At 47.3% G+C, this 19,021-nt stretch overlaps 1 protein-coding gene across 1 annotated transcript in view; it reads left to right on the top strand.

Annotated features, from left to right (window-relative positions):
* The window catches only part of AP3D1 (adaptor related protein complex 3 subunit delta 1), a 33,692-nt gene extending 16,135 nt beyond the window's left edge, over positions 1–17,557 (top strand). The window contains exons 9-30 of the mRNA XM_026041465.1: positions 265–313; positions 929–1,074; positions 1,934–2,082; positions 2,163–2,393; positions 3,002–3,233; positions 4,394–4,539; positions 4,657–4,798; positions 5,729–5,800; positions 6,312–6,387; positions 6,994–7,193; positions 7,871–7,944; positions 9,471–9,675; positions 10,168–10,230; positions 10,842–10,946; positions 11,321–11,470; positions 11,554–11,601; positions 12,033–12,222; positions 13,402–13,490; positions 14,496–14,581; positions 15,043–15,164; positions 15,676–15,755; positions 15,930–17,557. Coding sequence (XP_025897250.1) covers positions 265–313; positions 929–1,074; positions 1,934–2,082; positions 2,163–2,393; positions 3,002–3,233; positions 4,394–4,539; positions 4,657–4,798; positions 5,729–5,800; positions 6,312–6,387; positions 6,994–7,193; positions 7,871–7,944; positions 9,471–9,675; positions 10,168–10,230; positions 10,842–10,946; positions 11,321–11,470; positions 11,554–11,601; positions 12,033–12,222; positions 13,402–13,490; positions 14,496–14,581; positions 15,043–15,164; positions 15,676–15,755; positions 15,930–16,025 — 2,751 coding nt within the window. The 3' untranslated portion in view covers positions 16,026–17,557. The remainder of the gene's footprint in view (positions 1–264; positions 314–928; positions 1,075–1,933; positions 2,083–2,162; positions 2,394–3,001; positions 3,234–4,393; positions 4,540–4,656; positions 4,799–5,728; positions 5,801–6,311; positions 6,388–6,993; positions 7,194–7,870; positions 7,945–9,470; positions 9,676–10,167; positions 10,231–10,841; positions 10,947–11,320; positions 11,471–11,553; positions 11,602–12,032; positions 12,223–13,401; positions 13,491–14,495; positions 14,582–15,042; positions 15,165–15,675; positions 15,756–15,929) is intronic.
* Positions 17,558–19,021: the final 1,464 nt, after the last annotated feature.

Here is a 19,021-nt window from a genome sequence, read left to right as displayed (position 1 = left end):
GAGATGCAGCTTCTTCTCATTTGGAGGTTTCTTAACTGCTACCTTCGTCTGCTGCTCTCAGTACAATCCTGAGAACTGTTCTTTTAATTTTAACAATTGCTAGTGCAACAAGTCTGTCTTCCTAGAAGCCATGGGTCCTGGTCAGAGCATTTGTTTATTAGAGCCACCTTTGCATACTGAATTTTATTCATTTATTTTACTAAGATTTTTTTTTTAAAGACTTTTCAGGCTTCTGTAATAAGCGTGACCTGGTCTTTTTTTCAGCTTTGTGTTCAGAAGTTAAGAATATTAATAGAAGATTCTGACCAGAACTGTAAGTATGTTGCTTGTCTTTGTGGAAACTTGTAGTGAACGACCACTGGAGAGAAATTGCAGCAGAAAAAAAGCAGTCCTAGAGCAATGGGCTATTTCTGCAAGCAGCTTGTTCAGAATACTAGTGCCTGGTATGTTGTAAACAATTCCTGGAAATAATTTTGGGTAGTGAACACTTGCAAGGAGTCTTTTTAAAAGAGAGGAATTGCTGCTGTTTGTGGTCTTGTAAATCCAAACCATGACTGTTTCCATGCTCTGGGGTTTCCCTTTTTAAAAACTTTCTGCTTGGAAAGTAGTGAGGGATGTTTTGTAGTGTAAGTGTAATAGTAGCATGCAGGAAGGGAGGTTCCTTGAGAAGAAGATCTCGGGATCAATAATTTCCATCGTGGCAAAACAAGACTGGTAAAGATACCTATGCAGTTATGTCCCTCTATGGGACAGTGCAGAATCAAGGAATGCCACTTGTGATAGGGCATTTCTTTCTCTCCTCATCAGAGGATTTTATTGCAATATATTAAAATGGAGGGTTAAGTAGAAGCACTCATTAAGATTTCGTGTTCAACACAAAACAGTATTTCTATATTTGGAAAGAAGTTTTATTCTGTGTCTTTCACAGTGAAGTACCTGGGGTTGTTAGCTATGTCCAAAATCCTGAAAACGCATCCCAAGTCCGTGCAGTCTCACAAGGACCTCATTCTGCAATGTCTGGATGACAAAGACGAGTCTATCCGCCTCAGGGCTTTAGACCTCCTCTATGGCATGGTAGGTGTCCACGGGCATTTCCCTTCCCCTCCAGTCCCTGTGACTTTCTGGCCAAGAGGCCAATGCTTAAGAAATCCTCAGCTCTTCCCCTCTCCCCTGCAGTCTTGTGGTTGTGATCCATAAAGTCTCTTTCACTTAGTGAGGGGAGGGAGCTTGGAGAAGCCGATCCCACAGGAAGAGGTAACGTAGGTAACGTCTCAAAGCTTCCCATTTTAGAAGAGGAAGTAAAGAATACAGAGGCTTTTTTTTTTCCCACCCCTCTCACAAGTTGACAACTTCACTCAAATTTGATTAGGGCAGCAGCTTTAATGTTGCTGCAAAAATAATTGGAGTTGGTTGTTAAATAGTTGGTTGTTAGATGTAAATGAATCCTCCAGTTGCTTCGGTTTACTAGCTTAAGTAATGCTTACTTTTAAACTTTTACTTAAAACTCATTTCCTCCTGGATTTCTGCATTTTAACCATTAAATTTGATCCTTCTGATCAGTCTTCCATTTGTTGGAGATTTTTAAAACTTGACTGGACCAGGGCGTGAGCAATTAGGTCCTTCTTTGAGCAAGTGGTTGGACTTGGGCAATGTTCAGAGGTTCCTCCCAGTTCAAACCTCTTTGGCTCCTAGCTGCTAAAAGAAAAGCCAAGTCTAACTCCACCTAGGGCTGAGCAAACCTAGCTCCCCGTTGCACCTGTGCTCCTTAGATAGGAGTGAAGATCTGCTTGCAAAAGGTTTTACCATCTCTTGTGTTCTGATTTTAAGACATAATGTAGGTCCATCAAAGAGTTAGCGGCTGCTTTAGTGCAATTGGAAGGACTTTGCCCAGCCAATGGCTTACTTTTTTGTTCAATTTCTTAACCTCTGACAGGTATCGAAGAAGAACTTGATGGAGATAGTGAAGAAACTGATGATTCACGTGGATAAAGCTGAAGGGACAACGTATCGGGACGAGCTGCTGACCAAAATCATAGACATTTGTAGTCAGTCCAACTACCAATACATCACAAACTTTGAATGGTCAGTGGTTTTACGCACCGGCTTGTACTCAGCAAAGGTCATGAGTGATTGTCTGCTGATGAAACTGCCTCTTCCTGTAGGTACATCAGCATCCTGGTGGAGCTGACGCGCCTGGAGGGCACGCGGCACGGGCATCTCATAGCAGCGCAGATGCTGGACGTCGCCATCCGCGTCAAAGCCATCCGCAGGTTTGCAGTCTCTCAGATGGCCATGCTGCTGGACAACGCTCACCTCATAGCCAGCAACGCGCAGAGAAACGGGATCTGCGAGGTGCTCTATGCTGCTGCGTGGATATGCGGCGAGTTTTCGGAGTACGTTTTGCACGAAAAAGAAGCTGGGCACCCTTTCAGTGGCTTGTTCTCAAGGGGAGATTCGGGTCACTGTTGTTCTGGGTTTTAGGTGTTGTCTACTTCATTGTCTTTCTGTTATTAAGCCAAAATTCCGAGCTCACTGGTGTGAGTGGTGGGTGGCAGCATGGCAGGGACGTGGCTGCATTGCTGCCACCTCCACATTGCCCTTGGAGCTGGAACCCAAAACTGGCATTGAATGCTCCGGGAGAGGGGGAACGCTGCACTCCCAAGCACAGAGACTGGCGTGCCCTCATAGGCACACACCCTTTTTGGCTTGTTTGAGGGTTTGGGGGTTGGTTTTGTGCTTTTCTGTGTTCTGTTTGTGGGTGGTTTCATTGTTTTTGTTTTTTTCCTGGTAGGCTAAAGCTGTAAATTCTGTATTTTGTTATTACTGCAGTCTGGAAGGGAAAAACATGCAGATAATAAATGTTTGCATATTTGTAGTCTGCCTTATCTGTCCAGAGCACATTGTATTGCAACCAAGGCTTTTACAAATTCTCCTGTTGGGTGAAATGTTGAGCTTTGTCCATTGCTATCTCTCATTTGTCCCCCTGTCTTTTTTTTTTTAGACACCTGGAGGAAGCAAACCAAACTTTAGAAGCCATGCTGAGGCCTAAAGTCACAACCCTGCCGGGCCACATCCAGGCCGTCTATGTGCAGAACATGGTGAAGCTCTACGCGTCCATCCTGCAGCAGAAGGAGCAATCCGGGGAGAAGGAAGCAGCCCAGGAAATCACCCAGCTGATGATTGAGCGTCTGCCTCAGTTTGTGCAGAGCGCAGATCTAGAGGTGCAGGAGAGGGTAAGGGAGCATAATTACCATGGGGTTCGTTATACAGACGCCAATATAAATGATGGCTTCTTTTATATATTTTTTTTCTATGAACATGTACGCGTGCTTTTAAAAGCAGTGCCATCACTGGAGCTTTGCTGCTTTTCTGCACTTTGCGTAAGTCGGGGCAACGGACACCAGAGAATTAAAGAAGTGGGAAGAGTGGTGACATTTTATGGCAGAGCCTGGGTCTAATTCCGGCTCAGTGCCCTCTCTGAAGACTGCTCATGAGAGCTTCCCTTGGAAAGATTTGGTTTGTGGTTATGCAAGCACGAATGTCACTTAGCGTTCATTTCTGTGCTTTCAAAAGCATGAAATATCTGACAGATTTGAAGTCTGCCTTCCAAGGTGGCCATTCAGAATGATATCAATTGACCACAGTGATTTGGTGATGTGCTACTAAGTTAATTAAAAAGAGCTGCTTTTAAATATTGATGCCTGAAATGGAATCCCATGGCAGTCGTGTTCTGAAACAAGCTGCCGTTACGTACATCAGAAATAATCCTTGGCTGGAAGGTGAACAAGTTGAAGACCATTATCTGTAGTGTCTGGAAAAACAGAACATAATTCTGAAAGTGTGACTGTCCCTTGCTTAATTTGTCAGTCTAATTCAGTTTATATTGGTTTTGTGTACGGTATAGATTAAAAATTGCAAATGGTTACTTTATAGTAAAACATGATAAACTCAGCAGCAGATTCTGATTTTCATCCAGTGATTAAAAAAGGTGACTATGAAGAGTGGGACTCGGCCTCCTCAGCCCAGCCCCATTACTCATTCCCTCATTGAAAACCTCCATTTTTACTTGGAATATTTCTTTTATTTTAAGAAAATCCATTTTGGAAAATCCAGTCTAGTGCACACCTGGTTCTGTTTGTAAGGCTAAATAACAGTGTGTGCTACAGGGGGCTCAGACACCTGGATTTTGAGAGGTATATTCAAAGCAATACCAAAATGGTTGCAACTAGAGGAGGGGATCTCGGATCTGTAATACTTGCTCTGCATACCTAGTTTATGGCGCTTCCCTTAATTCCCTCAGTGCAGGGGTCAAACTTGTTTTGGTGCCTTCTGTTGCAATTGGGTTTTGGTCCCGTTGTTGATACTAACTTTGAAATTCTCCATTTGCTTTTAGGCTTCTTGCATCTTACAGCTAATAAAATACATTCAAAAGCTCCAAATAAAAGAAGTACCTGTAGCTGAGGAAGTGATAGCCCTGTTTGCTGGTGAGCTCAACCCTGTAGCCCCTAAAGCGCAGAAAAAAGTGCCAGTTCCCGAGGGGTAAGTCTCCTTCTCTCTCCCAAAACCTCATGTAAACTGTGTGACCTCTTAAACTGAGCTTAAACGCAGAGCTTCCGAGTAACGTTCTGTGTTGGTGTTTACTGCCATTCTCGCCAGCTTGGACCTCGACGCCTGGATCAACGAACCTCCGTCGGACAGCGAGTCTGAGGACGAAAAGCCCAAAACGATTTTCCATGACGAGGAGCAAAGGCATTCCCGGCAAAAGCAGCCCGAAATCGATGAAGAGGAGCTGGCCAGAGTGAGGGAACTTCAGAACGCTTTTTTTTCCATGCGTACTTCAGCACTGAAGATCAGGAAGCCTCACTTATCTATTTTGTTCAAATGGAAACCATTAGCCCTTGCTAGTACTGAGCCATTTTAAAAACCTGATGTGTTAATCATTTATCCAGATACCCACCTACCTAGATACCCACCCACCTAGATATATTATTTTTGGTGCTGTAAAGTTGAAAAATTGATGACCACTTAGTGATTCTTTTTTTTTTTTTGGTTGATGGGAGGGTATGGGTTTATTTTGTGGGAGTTCACTGCTTCTTTCCTGCCCAATTTATGCCTTGTGATTCATTTTGAAGGGCAGGCTGCTCAGGGCAGCGCTTTGCAGTTAATATTTTGTTATGTGTCTGCTCTGCTCAGCTGCCTTTTATTGCCTGTCTCCCTGTGAAAGGCCTCTGCAGCAGCACGAGAAGCAGCAGCTGAAAGCTGGGTAACTTTGATCACAGACCACAGCACATTCTGTTAATTCCTGGGTGATGGGACTGTGGCCAGCAGCGATAGCACCTTTCCTGCTGCTGACTTTGTTCTGACTGTTGTGATGGAGACATTTATTTCTTTGCAAGAATCCTTCCATCTTCCTCTCCGCTGCAAAAATGAGGATAGAAACAAACGAACTGCCTTCCAAATCTGCTGTCCAGGGAGTTCCTAGCTCTAATCTAGACTCAGGACATCCTTTCTTCACCTTCTGAAGAATATTTTAGTAGTAATTGTGCTTATGTTCCAGCATGTCTCCTAACTATCAAGCTCAACAGCTGGTTTTGATCATTCGTTTTGCTGCAGTCTTTGCAAGTAGTTTTGCAGTGTTGCAGATACTCAGGGAGCTCACACTTGCCCTCCAGTGCCTTTATCCATCTTTGCCTGTGAACAAACATAACTGCACTTCTTTTCCTTTCAGCGTCGCGAAGCCCGGAAACAAGAACAGGCCAACAACCCGTTTTATATTAAAAGCTCCCCTTCCCCACAGAAGGTGAGTCTGGGTGAAAACCTGCTGCTCTCCTCTCCTGCGAAGGCTCTCTAAATGTGGGAGCTGCACCTTCTCACGGGGAAAGGTCTGGTGGCTTCTACTGCACTTCTCATTGCCCCGTACCCCAGCAGTTGGAGTGGTGACCTACAGCTACGAAGCCTTGTCTTTGCTAAGAAATCCTCAAGGGACCTTCTGTCCTAAGGTCGTCCAGCTTCCAGTGCATCTCCAGAGGCCTTCCAGCTTAGAGCTAAATGCTCCCGAGCGCTGTCTTTTGAAGGGGCAGGTTATTACCAGTAGAACACAAAATGGAAGGTTTTCAGGGTTGTAACAAACCTCTCTCGAGGTAGAGCACTACAGCCGGAAGCCAAGTCCTGCAGAATAGTTACCAGTCAGCTCCAAAATAATTGTGCCCTGCTACCAGATGGGATTTAGGACTGAACGGTTTGAAATGTTTTTGTTTACATAGATATGTGTTTGCTGATACTCAGAACGTAACCTATTTTCATTTGTGCAGCGATACCAAGACACTCCAGGCGTGGAACATATACCTGTGGTCCAGATAGATCTTTCTGTCCCCTTAAAAGTTCCAGGTAAGTGCAGTGAATCTTTTCAGGGTGTTAGAGAAATTCAGTTAACGCTAACAGTTCCTTTTTAGTTTCTTGAGGCAGGGAACCTGATTCCTGGAGATTCTTAAATATCTCTGCTCAGCTCATGTGCGTGTGCGAATGCAAGTCAGTCTGAGCGAGAACCAGTGTTTTCCCAGATGTGCTTTGCAGTCTGGGTGTCTCCACACAGTATTTAAAGTAACTCTCTGACTCAACACGTTGTACAGCCAGGTCTGTAACACATGAACTAATGACTGCCCTGGGTAGGAAACAGTCACATTTGGAATGTTTTAGTGGGCTGTCTTGGAGCTGATGGTTATTTAAAGTAACGATTTTTAGCCCGATTTTTAATCCGCTTAGTGTGGATGAGAATCAGAGAGCAGGATAGAGCTTTGTCCTATTTTTGAAGAGAAATGGAATCTAGTCATAAAGCTGCTGCAAGAAGGAAACGTGAGCTGATGTGGAGTGGTCGAGAAGTGTTGACCCTTGTGATTCTGAAAAACGAGAATCCAGGTTTGCTTCCAACGCAGTGTTGCCGTGATCAGTGTGGGTTTGTGCTCTAGCCTGAAGGCAGCTTGGCTTCCCCTGCAGGAATGCCTATGTCCGACCAGTATGTGAAACTGGAAGAGGAGCGAAGGCACAAACAGAAGCTGGAGAAAGACAAGAAGAAGAAAAAACAGAAAAAGGAGAAGAGAGGTAAACATCACCGCCATAACTCCCTGCACACAGAGAGCGAGGAGGACATTGCCCCAGCTCATCATGTTGATATCATCACAGAAGAGATGCCGGAGGTTAGTTGCCTGTGTGTGGTGCTCTGAGCTGCAGGGCTCTCCTCGAGCTTTTCTGGAGAGATTCCTGCCTCCCTTTCTGTCACCATCTTCTTCCCCAGCAAATTTTCAGCCCATCTGGAGTCTTGCAGTCCAAGAACTCTGATTTCTTGCAGAGCACTTGAAGAAACAATTGACTGAAATGGTCCTCCTTTGTAGGAGAAGAAATGGTAGTGTTTTTTTATGTACAAAAAGATGAAAAATGCTACCGAAGCAAATTGAAAAGCAATATGCATCTCTGCTGTAAAAACAACTGTCCAAATAGCCACTTCATTTCTAATGCTTTGCTGCCTCACTCTGACATTAACTTACTGTCTAGTCAGCAGCTTTGCAGCTGATTATAATTAACTGCACATGCTAATGATGTGATCTGTTGTTCCTAAAGCTTCCTCTAATCAAAACCAAACAGCAGCAATTCAAATTCTTCAGTTTACAAAGAATGCTTTTCTTTTCCAGATTCGTCTCATAAGCAGATGCTGCATTCAGCTGCCCTGTTCATACAGCTCCTTTTGCCTAGCTGCAAGCTGGCTTGTTTCGTGCTTAACCATCTAACGGGGCAGGTTTAGGGAGATTCAAGTTCCAGGATTCAAAGTTCAGTTCAGTTGCCTCTTGTTTACTGCAGGTCTCTTTCTGTCTTGCAGAATGCATTGCCCAGTGATGAGGATGATAAAGATCCGAATGATCCCTATAAGGCACTTGATATAGATCTGGATAAGTAAGTGACAGTTTCTTCTACGAATTTACTTGGAATCACTGAATGCTTAAGGTTGGAAGGGACCTCCAGAGGTCATCTCATCCACACGCAGGGTAGCTTTATTGTTAACCTGAATGTGTGAGAGCTAGGCTGGGGCAAAGGAGCCAAAGGTAAGAAGATTCTCTCCATGCTATAGAGCATGGAGAGGTTTTTTGCACAAAAAAACGTAGCTCATCATCCATTTTGGGTTCCCATCATGTACTTCTGGTTCCTATGGCAGCATAGAGGCTAAAACCTACACTGCTAAAGTGATGTAAGTTCTGGGGGAGAGGTGGGAACTGCACAAATGACTGGGGTCTGAAAGAACAGAGGTTGTAAGGTGAGCATTTGAGTGTGTTAATATCTTTTTTTGGGTTCTTACAAGACTTGAAAGACCATCTACAGCCAGCACTTACACGTTCTCTCTCTGTGTGGTGCTTCAACAACTTTAAAGCTTGATTCACACTCTGCATTTCTGATAGGAGTCTGTACAAGTTTGGCATCACAGTTCCTTTAAAAAAAATAGTGTGTGTGTAAGAGCAAATTTGGAAGATGCCCTTCACTGCCCACCCTGAACTGAGCACGTTCCTCTCTGAGTCCGCAGTGATATGTAAAAGAAATGAATATACACGAGTAGAGCTGGTATTTGCACGAGAAGTCTAAACAGCACAGCAAACACTAAGCAGGTTCTCGGGGTGCTCCAGGAGGCGTCTTTAGGCTTGTGTATCGTTTCCATCCATTCCTGTCCCGTTCCACGTGAGTCGCTGTGCCCTCCTGTCACGTTTCTCACGTCTGTCCTCTCTCTCTCTCTCTCTCTCTGTGCTTGCACTGCTATGTCTGTGTCACGCTCACTTGCAGTCTGGTTTCAGGGAAGCCTTCCAGGTAAGAACGTTTCACCAAGCGGTCGCCCTCCTTTGTGAGCTTGGTTTCACTGGGCAGCATAAGTACTAGGAGGGATACGGTGCTATTGAAGTCCCTGACCCCCATGTTTGTGTGAGACGACCTCATTGTTGACTCTCTGCCGCTATTCCTGTGAAATAGTCTTTTTTGTGCAAGAGTTTTAAAATGAGATCTGCTTGCCCTTCAAACAGAGGGGAACTTGCTGGCCTCTGTAGGATTGGTTTCAAAGTAAAAATGGATCAAGTCTGGTGCTGCTTACAATATAAGCAAAAAAATGAGGAGAGTAAGACCAAGAGAAGTCTTCCCAAACTGTTGTTTGCTGCTCCGATGTGAAAATGTTAGCAGAAGTTTTAGAAAGAGGCAGTCAGTGAGCTTCTTCCTCACTGGTTTCTGGACAGTCTATGGCAAGAATTGGGAGGGGAAAAGAAATCACAGAAATTCCTAAGGAAAGGATTTGGGGCACATGGTAAATCTGAACTACTAGCCGTACTTTTGGAAACAATTGTTTGAAATAAAATGCAACTGTGTCCTGCAGTTCAGCACAGTCCAAACTGCGGGAGAGAGCGTCCTACTTGCACCCCAGGACTAACGGCATCTCTGGTTTTAAGACCCTTAGCAGACAGCGAGAAGCTCCCGGTGCAGAGACACAGAAATGCAGAGAACTTGAAGTCACCAGACTCAGAAGCTCCCCTTGCAGAGAAGAAGAGCAAGAAGCCCAAAAAGAAGGAAAAGAAACACAAAGAAAAAGAGAGAGAGAAAGGAAAGAAAAAAGAGAAAGAGAAAAAGGCAGTAGAGGAGGAAGAGGAAAAAAAGGTGATTTTCAAACATATTTGAAAACTGTTTGGGTACTGTATTAAAAAAAAAAAAAGCTGTTACAGACTGTATATATTGCTGAGTGTTTTGTTCCTCAGCTGTCACATGGGACTGTTCCTAAACAAACAGCTGAATGCTTTTGATTTTCTTTGCTTTAAACCACTTCTACTGTAACTGCATGTATTTAAAGATATCTGTGACTAAAAATAGCACTCAGCCTTATCAGCAGACTTCAGCTTACAGCAGCCTGCGCTGATGATCATCCGACTCTAATTTCAAAGCTGAGTTCATTGATATTTTGTCAGTTTTAAAAGTAAGAAACTCTCTAGTTACTGAAATATGTGGGACTCATCTTCATTGCATATCCCATATGTTTCATAATTTTTTTGCTTAAAACTTGGCATTGATTGACAGTTACTCTGAAGACTCAACTCACCTTCTTTTTGTAAACCAGTCTGCAGAAATGCAAGTTTTCTTTTCTCTTGGGTTCAGGGGGAAGACTTGGATTTCTGGCTTTCTACTGCTCCACCACCTGCCTCCACCTCCCAGCCACAGGTAGGCCAATTACCATGGCACAAGAAGCTTCTTCTGGTGTTCGTGTTAGCTGTGATACGAGCACCGTGTCACCATGCAGGAGGAAAGGGAAAGACTTCATCTCCTCAACTTAGTGCCGTGAAATGGTCAAATTTCATGTCTCTGGCCAGCAGATGCTGACTGAATGTTTCAAGCTTGCTCCACTAGGCGGAGCAGTGGACAGAAACACAGATGCAGCTGCTGATGAAATGATGAAATTTGAATTAGTATCAGCTAAGGCTTCGTTTTCTAGCTTGATCTAGGCACTAACAGTATTAATAGATCTGAGATCTATTTAGACCAAGAGAAAAACCCCATGAGTTTTGATGGGAGATTTTTGACAGAGAGAAGGAATATAAAGATTCAAATTCCTTCACGGAGATATGTGTCTTGTCCAGTCTGTCATATTTGCCAAGTGTCAGAGATCTCTAATGAAAGGCTTTGTATCATTTTAGTCTGATGTAATCCTTGAGAGAGCAGGAGGGTTTTTACGGAGGGGGGTGGCAGGGAGCATCTTTGAGATTGCTTTTTGGCTGGAGTTCAGCCTTTTAACTGTGGCTGGTAAATGTGTAACCCGCTGATGGTCTGTGCAGAGCGAGCCTGAAGTGGGTGCTGCTGTTGTGGGCGAACCCGAAGGAGTGAAAAAGGACGAGAGGGCAGAACAAGAGGAAGAGGAGGAGGAAGAGGATGAAGGAAAGGTAAGTGGCAGAAGTGAACACCTCTAGCTGCGTGTTCCTCCTGAATGAGCACACAGGGGTTCCCAAGTGCACCCTGTTCAGTGCAGTGCCCATCTGCAAGGGGGCAGCAGTGGCTGGGAAGCAGGGCGCCGGGTGTGCTGGGACTCAACAGAGGCAATAATCACAGAGGGATTATTGGAGTGTGAGGAATGAGGCCTCTGTTTCAGCCTTGTGCAGTAGCAGAGAACTGTGCTCGGTCTTCCAGGAAGTGAGTTGGTGGGTGTAGAGAGACACACAGGGGTGAGGTGTTGGGAGAGGGCTCATGAGGTGATGTCTGGCAAGGTAGGGGCGTCTTCTAAGGACTTGTTGTAGTTTTACATTTTTTTTTTCTGTAGAAGTCCTCCAAACATAAGAAGAAAAAACACAAGAAAGAGAAAGAAGAGAAGTCCAAGGATAAAAAGAAATCCAAAAAGAAGCATCATCACAGTGAGGAGGAGGCAGCGGAGTCGGTACAGAACGGAACGCTAGATGATGAACCACTACCAGTGAGTGGCTCTGCACTGGCAACTCCTGCCTCTTCCTCCAGGCTACAGCTAAACAAATTAAAAAAATACTTTTTTTTTTCCAGCCTATGTCCAGTTACCGACTTCTGGCAGAAAACCCTTACATTAAAATGGTGAGCTTCCTGATCACAGATGTTCAAATCATGTCCTTTTTTTGTGTTTCCTCAGAAAAGAAGGGAATATCCTTCTTTTTGGGGGATTATTTTCTACATAATACCCAGAATAATGTAGCAACTTGTGTAGAGAGCATATAGCTGCAGAACTATTGAAATCCAAGCAGCTACAGGGGGTGTTAACAGTAACAGGCTTCAGTCCCCGTTCTTAGGCTTGTCTTGCGTAACCAAGCTTTGGAGCTCATATTTCCCACTGCTCAGCAGTGCTGCAGAACTCATCACAAGTGAGCTTTTCATCATCCTTACAACTGTCAAAATACCTGCTCTTTTAAACTTGCCTTATTCTGCTGTCGGGGGCGTTTGGGGTTTCTGGAGCATCCTTGGGATTTTCCACTTTAATTTATTTTTTTTCTTCTCTCCTGCATTTGCAGACCTACGATATTCAGGGGAACCTGCAAAATGACAGTCAAGTTACTGTCTCTGTTATCCTGGAGAACAAAAGCACTAGCTTCCTGAAGAGCATGGAACTAAATGTCCTGGACTCTCTCAACACTAAAATGCTCCGACCAGAAGGAGCCTCAGTACATGATGGGATTCCTGTGCCCTTCCAGCTACCCCCTGGTACGCCAGCCTTTGTGCACCGTTCTGGGGATATGCTTAGTCCTGCAGTGCCCTCCTGTGGAAAGAGTTGTCTGAGCCTCTTATTCTTTTCCAGAAAAACATCTCCATCTATCTGTGCGTCCACACAATTGCACAGGATCCCAGAAAAGTTGAGGTTGGAAAGGGGCCTCTAGTGATCATCTAATCCAATCCCCCTGCTGCAGCAGGGACACCTAGAGCACGGGGCACCCGGTCACATCTGGGCAGGTTTGGAGGATCTCCAGAGAAGGAGCCTCCACCGCCTCCCTGGGCAGCCTGTTCCAGGGCTCTGGCACCCTCACAGGAGGGAGGTGCCTCCTCACATGGAGATGGAGCTGCCTGGGTTTCAGCTTGTACCCATTACCCCTTGTCCTGTCCCTGGCCACCACTGAGAAGAGTTTGGCCCCTTCCTCCCTCCATTGTCCCCTCAGGTACTTGGACATATTGATCAGATGCCCTCTCGGTCTTCTCTTTGTTGGAGATAAGTCTCTCGACAGTGTGGCCATAGACACAGGTGGTTCTGTCTGTCAAGAGCCGAGTCTGATGTAGAACTGAGTCCAAGGGTCAGGTTCTTTTCCTGGATAGCTGCAGTTGTAGTTGCTGAACTGCTTTCCATTTCACTTTCCTTGTAGATTAGGGTAGTGAAAACTCACAGGAATTTTCTGGGAGTTAGTGATTTTTAGAATGCTTTTTTGACCTGCCAAGGAAAGCAAGGAGTTATTTCTGGGTTTTCATTCTGTGTAAGGCAGTTCTTGACATGGGTCTGTACATTGAAAGAAAAGCCATTAGGAACACTTATTTCTGTTAACTATTTAAAGTCACATATTATGAAAATGGGCACACAGTTATGGAAATTGTGCAAGCATATTGTCACTGCTAGACATTGCCCAGGTACTCACTCCACAACCTCTACTAAAAGCCAGAGCAACAGGGAGCTGTTGCATCTCAGAAATTGGAAGAATTAAGTGCGGTAGCACTTGCAGATCACAAGAATTGTGTGGATAACTGCATTCCAGCTCCTTAGAAGATTTTGTATTTAGTTGGTTGAAAAGTGGTCAGTACATAAAGACTGACCCCAAGGAGCTGAGCTCTTCTAGTCGCTACTTAGGCATGGAAACCACCCCCTGACCTGACTTTCTCCCTCTCTTTCCTTCATGCCAGGAATCTCCAATGAAGCCCAGTTTGTGTTTACACTGCAGAGCATTGTTATGGCTCAGAAGTTAAAAGGAACACTGTCCTTTATAGTGAAAGTAAGTGGAGCTTTAAACTCTGTGCTTCTGCTTCAGCTGCATAAGGGAGCTTGCCGTGAGTGGCAGGCTCCGCTTAGAGCTTTCCCTGGGCTTCATTTCATCTCTGCTGCACCAGCCCATTCTGTGCTGCGAGAAGTGGGTTTTTTACATGGCATCTTGTGCAAGGAGTGTCCTGAGTGACTACGTAATCGTGTCCCAGATTGTCATTGCTGGCAGCAACGCAGCCCAAAGCGTTGGCCACGTTGCCAGCTAGAAAGTCCCTGCAGTGACGCAGCTGCCAGGAAGGAGGAGGGCAAAGAGCTGCAACCCGGAGCTGTAACCCAGAGATCAGTTGGATCCTGCTCCTTGGAACAGGAGCGGGAAAAAATATAATGCAGTAGTAAGAATTAAGATAAAACTAATACTGGATGGAAAATGAGTAAGAATGGGCTTAGCTGGTTGTGTTGTTTTCAAGTATCAACCTAGTTTCAAGACTGTATGATTTATTTTGATAAAACTAATAAAGGAATTACATTAGGCTTGTACTTGGGAACAGCCCCAGGGAAGCAAGTGGAGGCAGTTATAGCTCCTTCAGAGGCTAAGCTTAGCTGCTTAAGAGCTTCTTAAAAATAGCAACTCAATCCTAATCTTAGTACTTGAGTGGAGAAATACCGTTTTATTGCTTTATTTGGGAAATAGTGAACTGAATACTGCATCTTTGAGTGCGAGTGTAAATGGAATGTGCTCAGTCTGTTTCAGCAGGAGGAGATGGAAAAGGCAGCCAGATCCCTGCAGTTACGTGTCCTTGTGCTGTTCTAGGCAAATGCAGCAAACTCCTAGTCTGAATGTTGTCCGAGCGGCCAAATGGTCCCCGCCGCTTCCCAAACTGATCCCTTGGGACCTGGCAGGGTGTGTTGAAGGGACCTGGAGGCTCTTAGTAGCCTCATCCATGCCTATAGGTGGAGAGGGACCTCCGCTTGCCACCGTGGGGCTCCCATTCACCTCCTTTCCTTTGACCCGTTGCAGAACGATGAAGGTTCAACTCACGAAAAACTCGATTTCAAATTGCACTTCAGCTGCGCTTCGTACTTGATCACGACACCTTGCTACAGGTGAGTGCCCCCGGGCTGCACCGCGCGGCGCCGGCGCTTCTGCCCCCGCGGGAAGCTCAGCTTGGGCTGCAGGCCGACCCTGCCCCGTACGCCACATGCTTCTGCTTTGGCTGCTTGCGACCGCTCTTGTTTGAGTTCACTTCTCTCCCGCGACGCCCGGCTTCTCAGACGTGTCCGCCAATTTGTTCCAAGTGATCCTGAAGAAGGGCCTTGGTCCCGGCGGCCGCCCCTGTGCAGTGGTGGTGTTGGAGATCAAAACGCTTCTCCAGCACAGTCTGGAGTGTGGTCCCCGTGTTCGGGCCCCACGTTTGCTCTAATTCCCACCCTCTTCCTAATAGAACTTAATAGTCCTTGGATTTCTGCACCCTGAGATATGTTAAGGTCTGCATGGGGTTAACTGGGTGGATTTCACTTGAATCTGTACAAGTCAACAAGTGTTGACTTTCCTTCCTGTTTTGCAGTGATGCTTTTGCCAAGCTCCTAGAGTCTGGGGACCTGCACATGAGTTCTATTAAAGTAGATGGAATTAGCATTTCTTTCCAGCATCTACTGGCAAAGATCTGTTTTCATCATCATTTTTCAGGTGAGTTGTCTTCAGGGCAGAACCTTCTGCAAAGTCCCTTGTTCTGAAACGTCTGCTCTGCTGGGAGGCTGTAAAACACGCTGTGGTCTGGATGTCAGAACCAGGGGTCCAGACTAAGTCTTGGAGAGGAGGTTTTGTTGATCTGGTGATGTACAGGTGTCCTCAGAGCTTGTGGATGTTGTTGTCATCTGTGTCCCTTTTCCCTTCCCAAAATGAGCCCTCCTTTGGATCCTTCACCTGGGAGGTATCCTGACCCAGATCCTTCACTCTGGTTGGTGTTTGTGCTGCGGGACCTTTGCATTTTACTTAAAGGACATCTGACTAATGTCAGAATTGCAGAATATCCCAGCTAGGAGCTGGGAAGAGCACGTACACCATCTTAACCCAGTCTCTCTCCTCCCTTCGAGCTCCTTCTTCCTTGAGGCCAGACAGAGCAATAGTTCCTCCTTATGGGAAGCAAATGGTATTTAATAAGAGGCCCAGTGAATTAAAACCCCTCTTTTCTTTATAGTTGTGGAACGCGTTGATTCTTGTGCATCCATGTACAGTCGCTCTATCCAAGGTCATCACGTCTGCCTACTGGTAAAAAAGGTGAGAGCCTTATCTGAAAGGAGGTGCTGAGAGGGAAACACGGAGCCTTTGCTTCCGTGGCCGTGTCCGTCCTCCCTTGAAAGCTCCTGGGGGCGTCGCGGGCGCTGCGGCCCGTCCTGCTCTGCTGGGGATGCGCCCGGCAAGGAGCTAACACCTCTCTCCTGTCGTCCCAAGGGAGAAAACTCGGTGTCCGTGGATGGCAAGTGCAGCGATGCCACCCTGCTCGGCAACTTGCTGGCTGAGATGAAGGAGACGTTGTCCAGTTGCTGAGCGCTCCCTGCGGGATACTCCAGCTCCAGGAAACACACCTCCCGTGTAGAGACGAGCAGCCCCGAGTGTTACGTTTCTCCCCTGTACGCATGTACTATCCCGGGGCACGTGCTTTTCAGTTAACTCCACCACTCTTTGCCCTTTAGACATTTTAAGGCTGTAGGTTACCTTTTTGTCCCGAAACTTTTTACAAACCGTGGTGTTTCTAGCCCAAAGAGCTCCTGGGGATGTGGCTGGCGGAGGGAGAGGGGGAGAGGTTGGTGGTTCTTCAGCAGCTCCTGGTGATCCCTTGGACTTTCCATCTCTGTGGAGTTGTGGACCAAGCAGGAGTTTCTCAACGGGAGCACTAAGCTTGTACTAAGAAGTACTAAGCTTGTGCTTAGTACTGGAGAAGGTTGGCTTGATCCCTGGCCATCGAATCTACCTTCAGGGCTGCTGTAGTTGATGTACATTTCTAGCAGAGGCTGGTGCTGGACCTGAAGGCCTCTCTCTTTCTTTTTTTTTAATTATTATTATTATTATTATTATTGTTATTATTGTTGTTATCTCAAGCGCAGAAAGGTCCATTGCGATCAGCATACAAAGACCCTCCATCTCCTCGGGCTAATCTAAATGAGCCCGGTGAGAGCTGGGCTGTTTCTGAGTTCCTGTTTGTAGTAGTTGCCTTGAGCCTTAACCTTCTTCCAGTGACAACGGCGAGGCCAGAGGGTGAGCGTGCGAAGCCCAGGCTGAGCCCTGCTCTTTGGTTTCCTGCTCCTCTTCTCGTCCCCCCGTGAAGTCCATCGCATCTCCCCGCTTCGAGCAGTCCCTGCCCGTGTGTTTTATGAGTCCACTTCAATTTCACATTCCTGAAAAGCTGAGAATGTAGCAAGAAACTGGAACTCCCAGGGGGGCTGCCCCTGCTTTTCTTGTTCTGTCCTGGGTCGCTTTGCTCCCCAGCTGGGGTCGATGCCCCGAGCGGCCTGGCCGTGCCCGGCGCGCGTTGCACGTACCCCCCGAATGAGGAGACGGGGCCTGCAACGCGTTCCGCGCTGTTGGAATCACGTGGAATCTCCGCCTGCAAGGGGATATCATTCTGTCCTTCACAGATAAGATGCTTTTCCAGAAGCGTTTGCTTCGAAGCTTTGTTTTTTTTTCCAGTTTTGACTCGCACACCCCGCACGCCGGGAACACGGTTGAACCGTTTTGCTGTGGGGCACCGGGCGAAGCTGCTGGTGGCCCCATGGAGGAGGTGGGTCTGTCTGCACCCCAGGCACCCCATAGACTTAGCAACAGCCCTGTCAGGAGCGGGACCAAGGCGGATCCCGCCCTTTGGGGCCACGTCGGGCACCTCTTCAGTGCTCTGTTTGCTCTGCCCACGTCAGGGTGTCGTTTCGCGGAGGCTCTGCTGTGCTTCCAGCGCTAGGCCCAGCTTTGTGTCGCGCCGGCCCCCGTGTGCTGCCGGAGCAAGTCGGCGGCCGGGCTTTGGTGCTGGCCTCGCTCAGTCAGCTCCCGTCGTAGAAACCGAGCGTCTTAAACTGTCTTAAAGGATGATGTGTCCTCAATTAGTGGTTACTTTTTTTTTTTTTTTTTTTAAATTCATGAATGAAAACCGTCACTTTAGCATGTAGAGTCTTCTCTTACAGAATCCTGTGCAGTGATTCTAGAATTCTGAAGCTGTATGGTGTGTTCCGTTCACCGAATGATTTGCTATCGACATTCCCTGGGGAAAAGAGAATAAGAGAGAAAAAAAAAAAAAAAAAAAAAAAAAAACCAAACCATCCCACAAGCTGCTGTAATGATTTTGTGTCCAGATGATCCAATAAACTTTGAAAACAAAGGTAACCTTTTTGTCAGGCGCAACTCGTCTGCCCCTTGGCCCGCGTCGCTACCTCGCTGCGTCAGCACCCCCTTCCCCAGCAGCGCCTCTCATTTCCTTAATTAAGGCTCCCGAGAATAAGCAGCCTCCACTAATTACAAAGAAGGGCAAATTGCAGCCGGGCCGTCCCTGATAAGCGGTGGCAAAGCTGAGGTTTAAATGTGCTCTGAGGTTCAGGTTGGCCGAGTGAGGCTGGAGCAATGTGAGGAGGAGAAGGAATGCCCTTTTCCGGGAATGGGGATGCCGCTCGCTCCTGTGGCCGGTGGTTTTGGCCGCTTAAAGAAAAGGGAGATGGTTCAAGCCACTGGTGAGGGTAAAAGGGAGCAGAGCCACCTTCCTCCATGAGTGGCTTCCATGAACTCTCCGAGCAGCGGCTGGTGCAAGGGGCAGTCCATGGATTTCCCCTTGGACGTGGCGGAGCAGGAACGCAGGGCCGCGGTGGGGTCTCTAACGCGTCGTGGACGCAGCGTTGGCCCCAACGCCTGGAGTGCCGGAGGGAGGGCCCGGGCCGGGAATTGCGAGGCAGTAACAGCGGGTTCCTCCCTTCAAGAAAGGGAGGCCGCTGGCCACCTCCAAAGAGACCCGATGGGATGGAGCGTGGATAGGATGGAACACGGATGGGATGGGACATGGATGGGACAGGACGGAGTGTGGACGGGATGGGACGTAGATGGGACGGAGCACAGATGGGATGGAGCGTGGATGGGGCGGAGCATGGACAGGGCGGAGCGCGGATGGGATGGGACAGGACAGGACGTGGATGGGGCGGGCTGCGGATGGGACAGGACAGAGCGCGGCCGTGTGGCCCCAGCCGCCTCCCGACATTCCCAAGGCAGCAAGTTCCGCCTCCCCAGCCCTATCCCGGCCCCGCAGTGTCCGGAGCCGCATCCCCATCCTGTCCCCATCCTGTCCCCATGGGAACGTGCCCTGGCCCCATGGCTCCGTCCGTGTAGCCCATCTCCAAGCCTGGCCCCATGTTCCCAAGGCTCGTGCCCATGTCCCCATGTCCCCAAGGCCTGTCCCCGTGTCCATCCCCGTGTCCCCTGTCCCCATGTGTCCCCCTGTGCCGCAGTCTGTCCCCACGTGTCCCCATGTCCCATCCCCGTGTCCCCACACCCGTCCATGTGTCCCCATGTCC

This window comes from Nothoprocta perdicaria, unplaced genomic scaffold, assembly GCF_003342845.1.
Source record: "Nothoprocta perdicaria isolate Ctin4 unplaced genomic scaffold, notPer1 scaffold_286, whole genome shotgun sequence".
Classification (NCBI taxonomy): Eukaryota; Metazoa; Chordata; class Aves; order Tinamiformes; family Tinamidae; genus Nothoprocta; species Nothoprocta perdicaria.
This window is presented reverse-complemented; position numbering and strand designations above follow the sequence as displayed.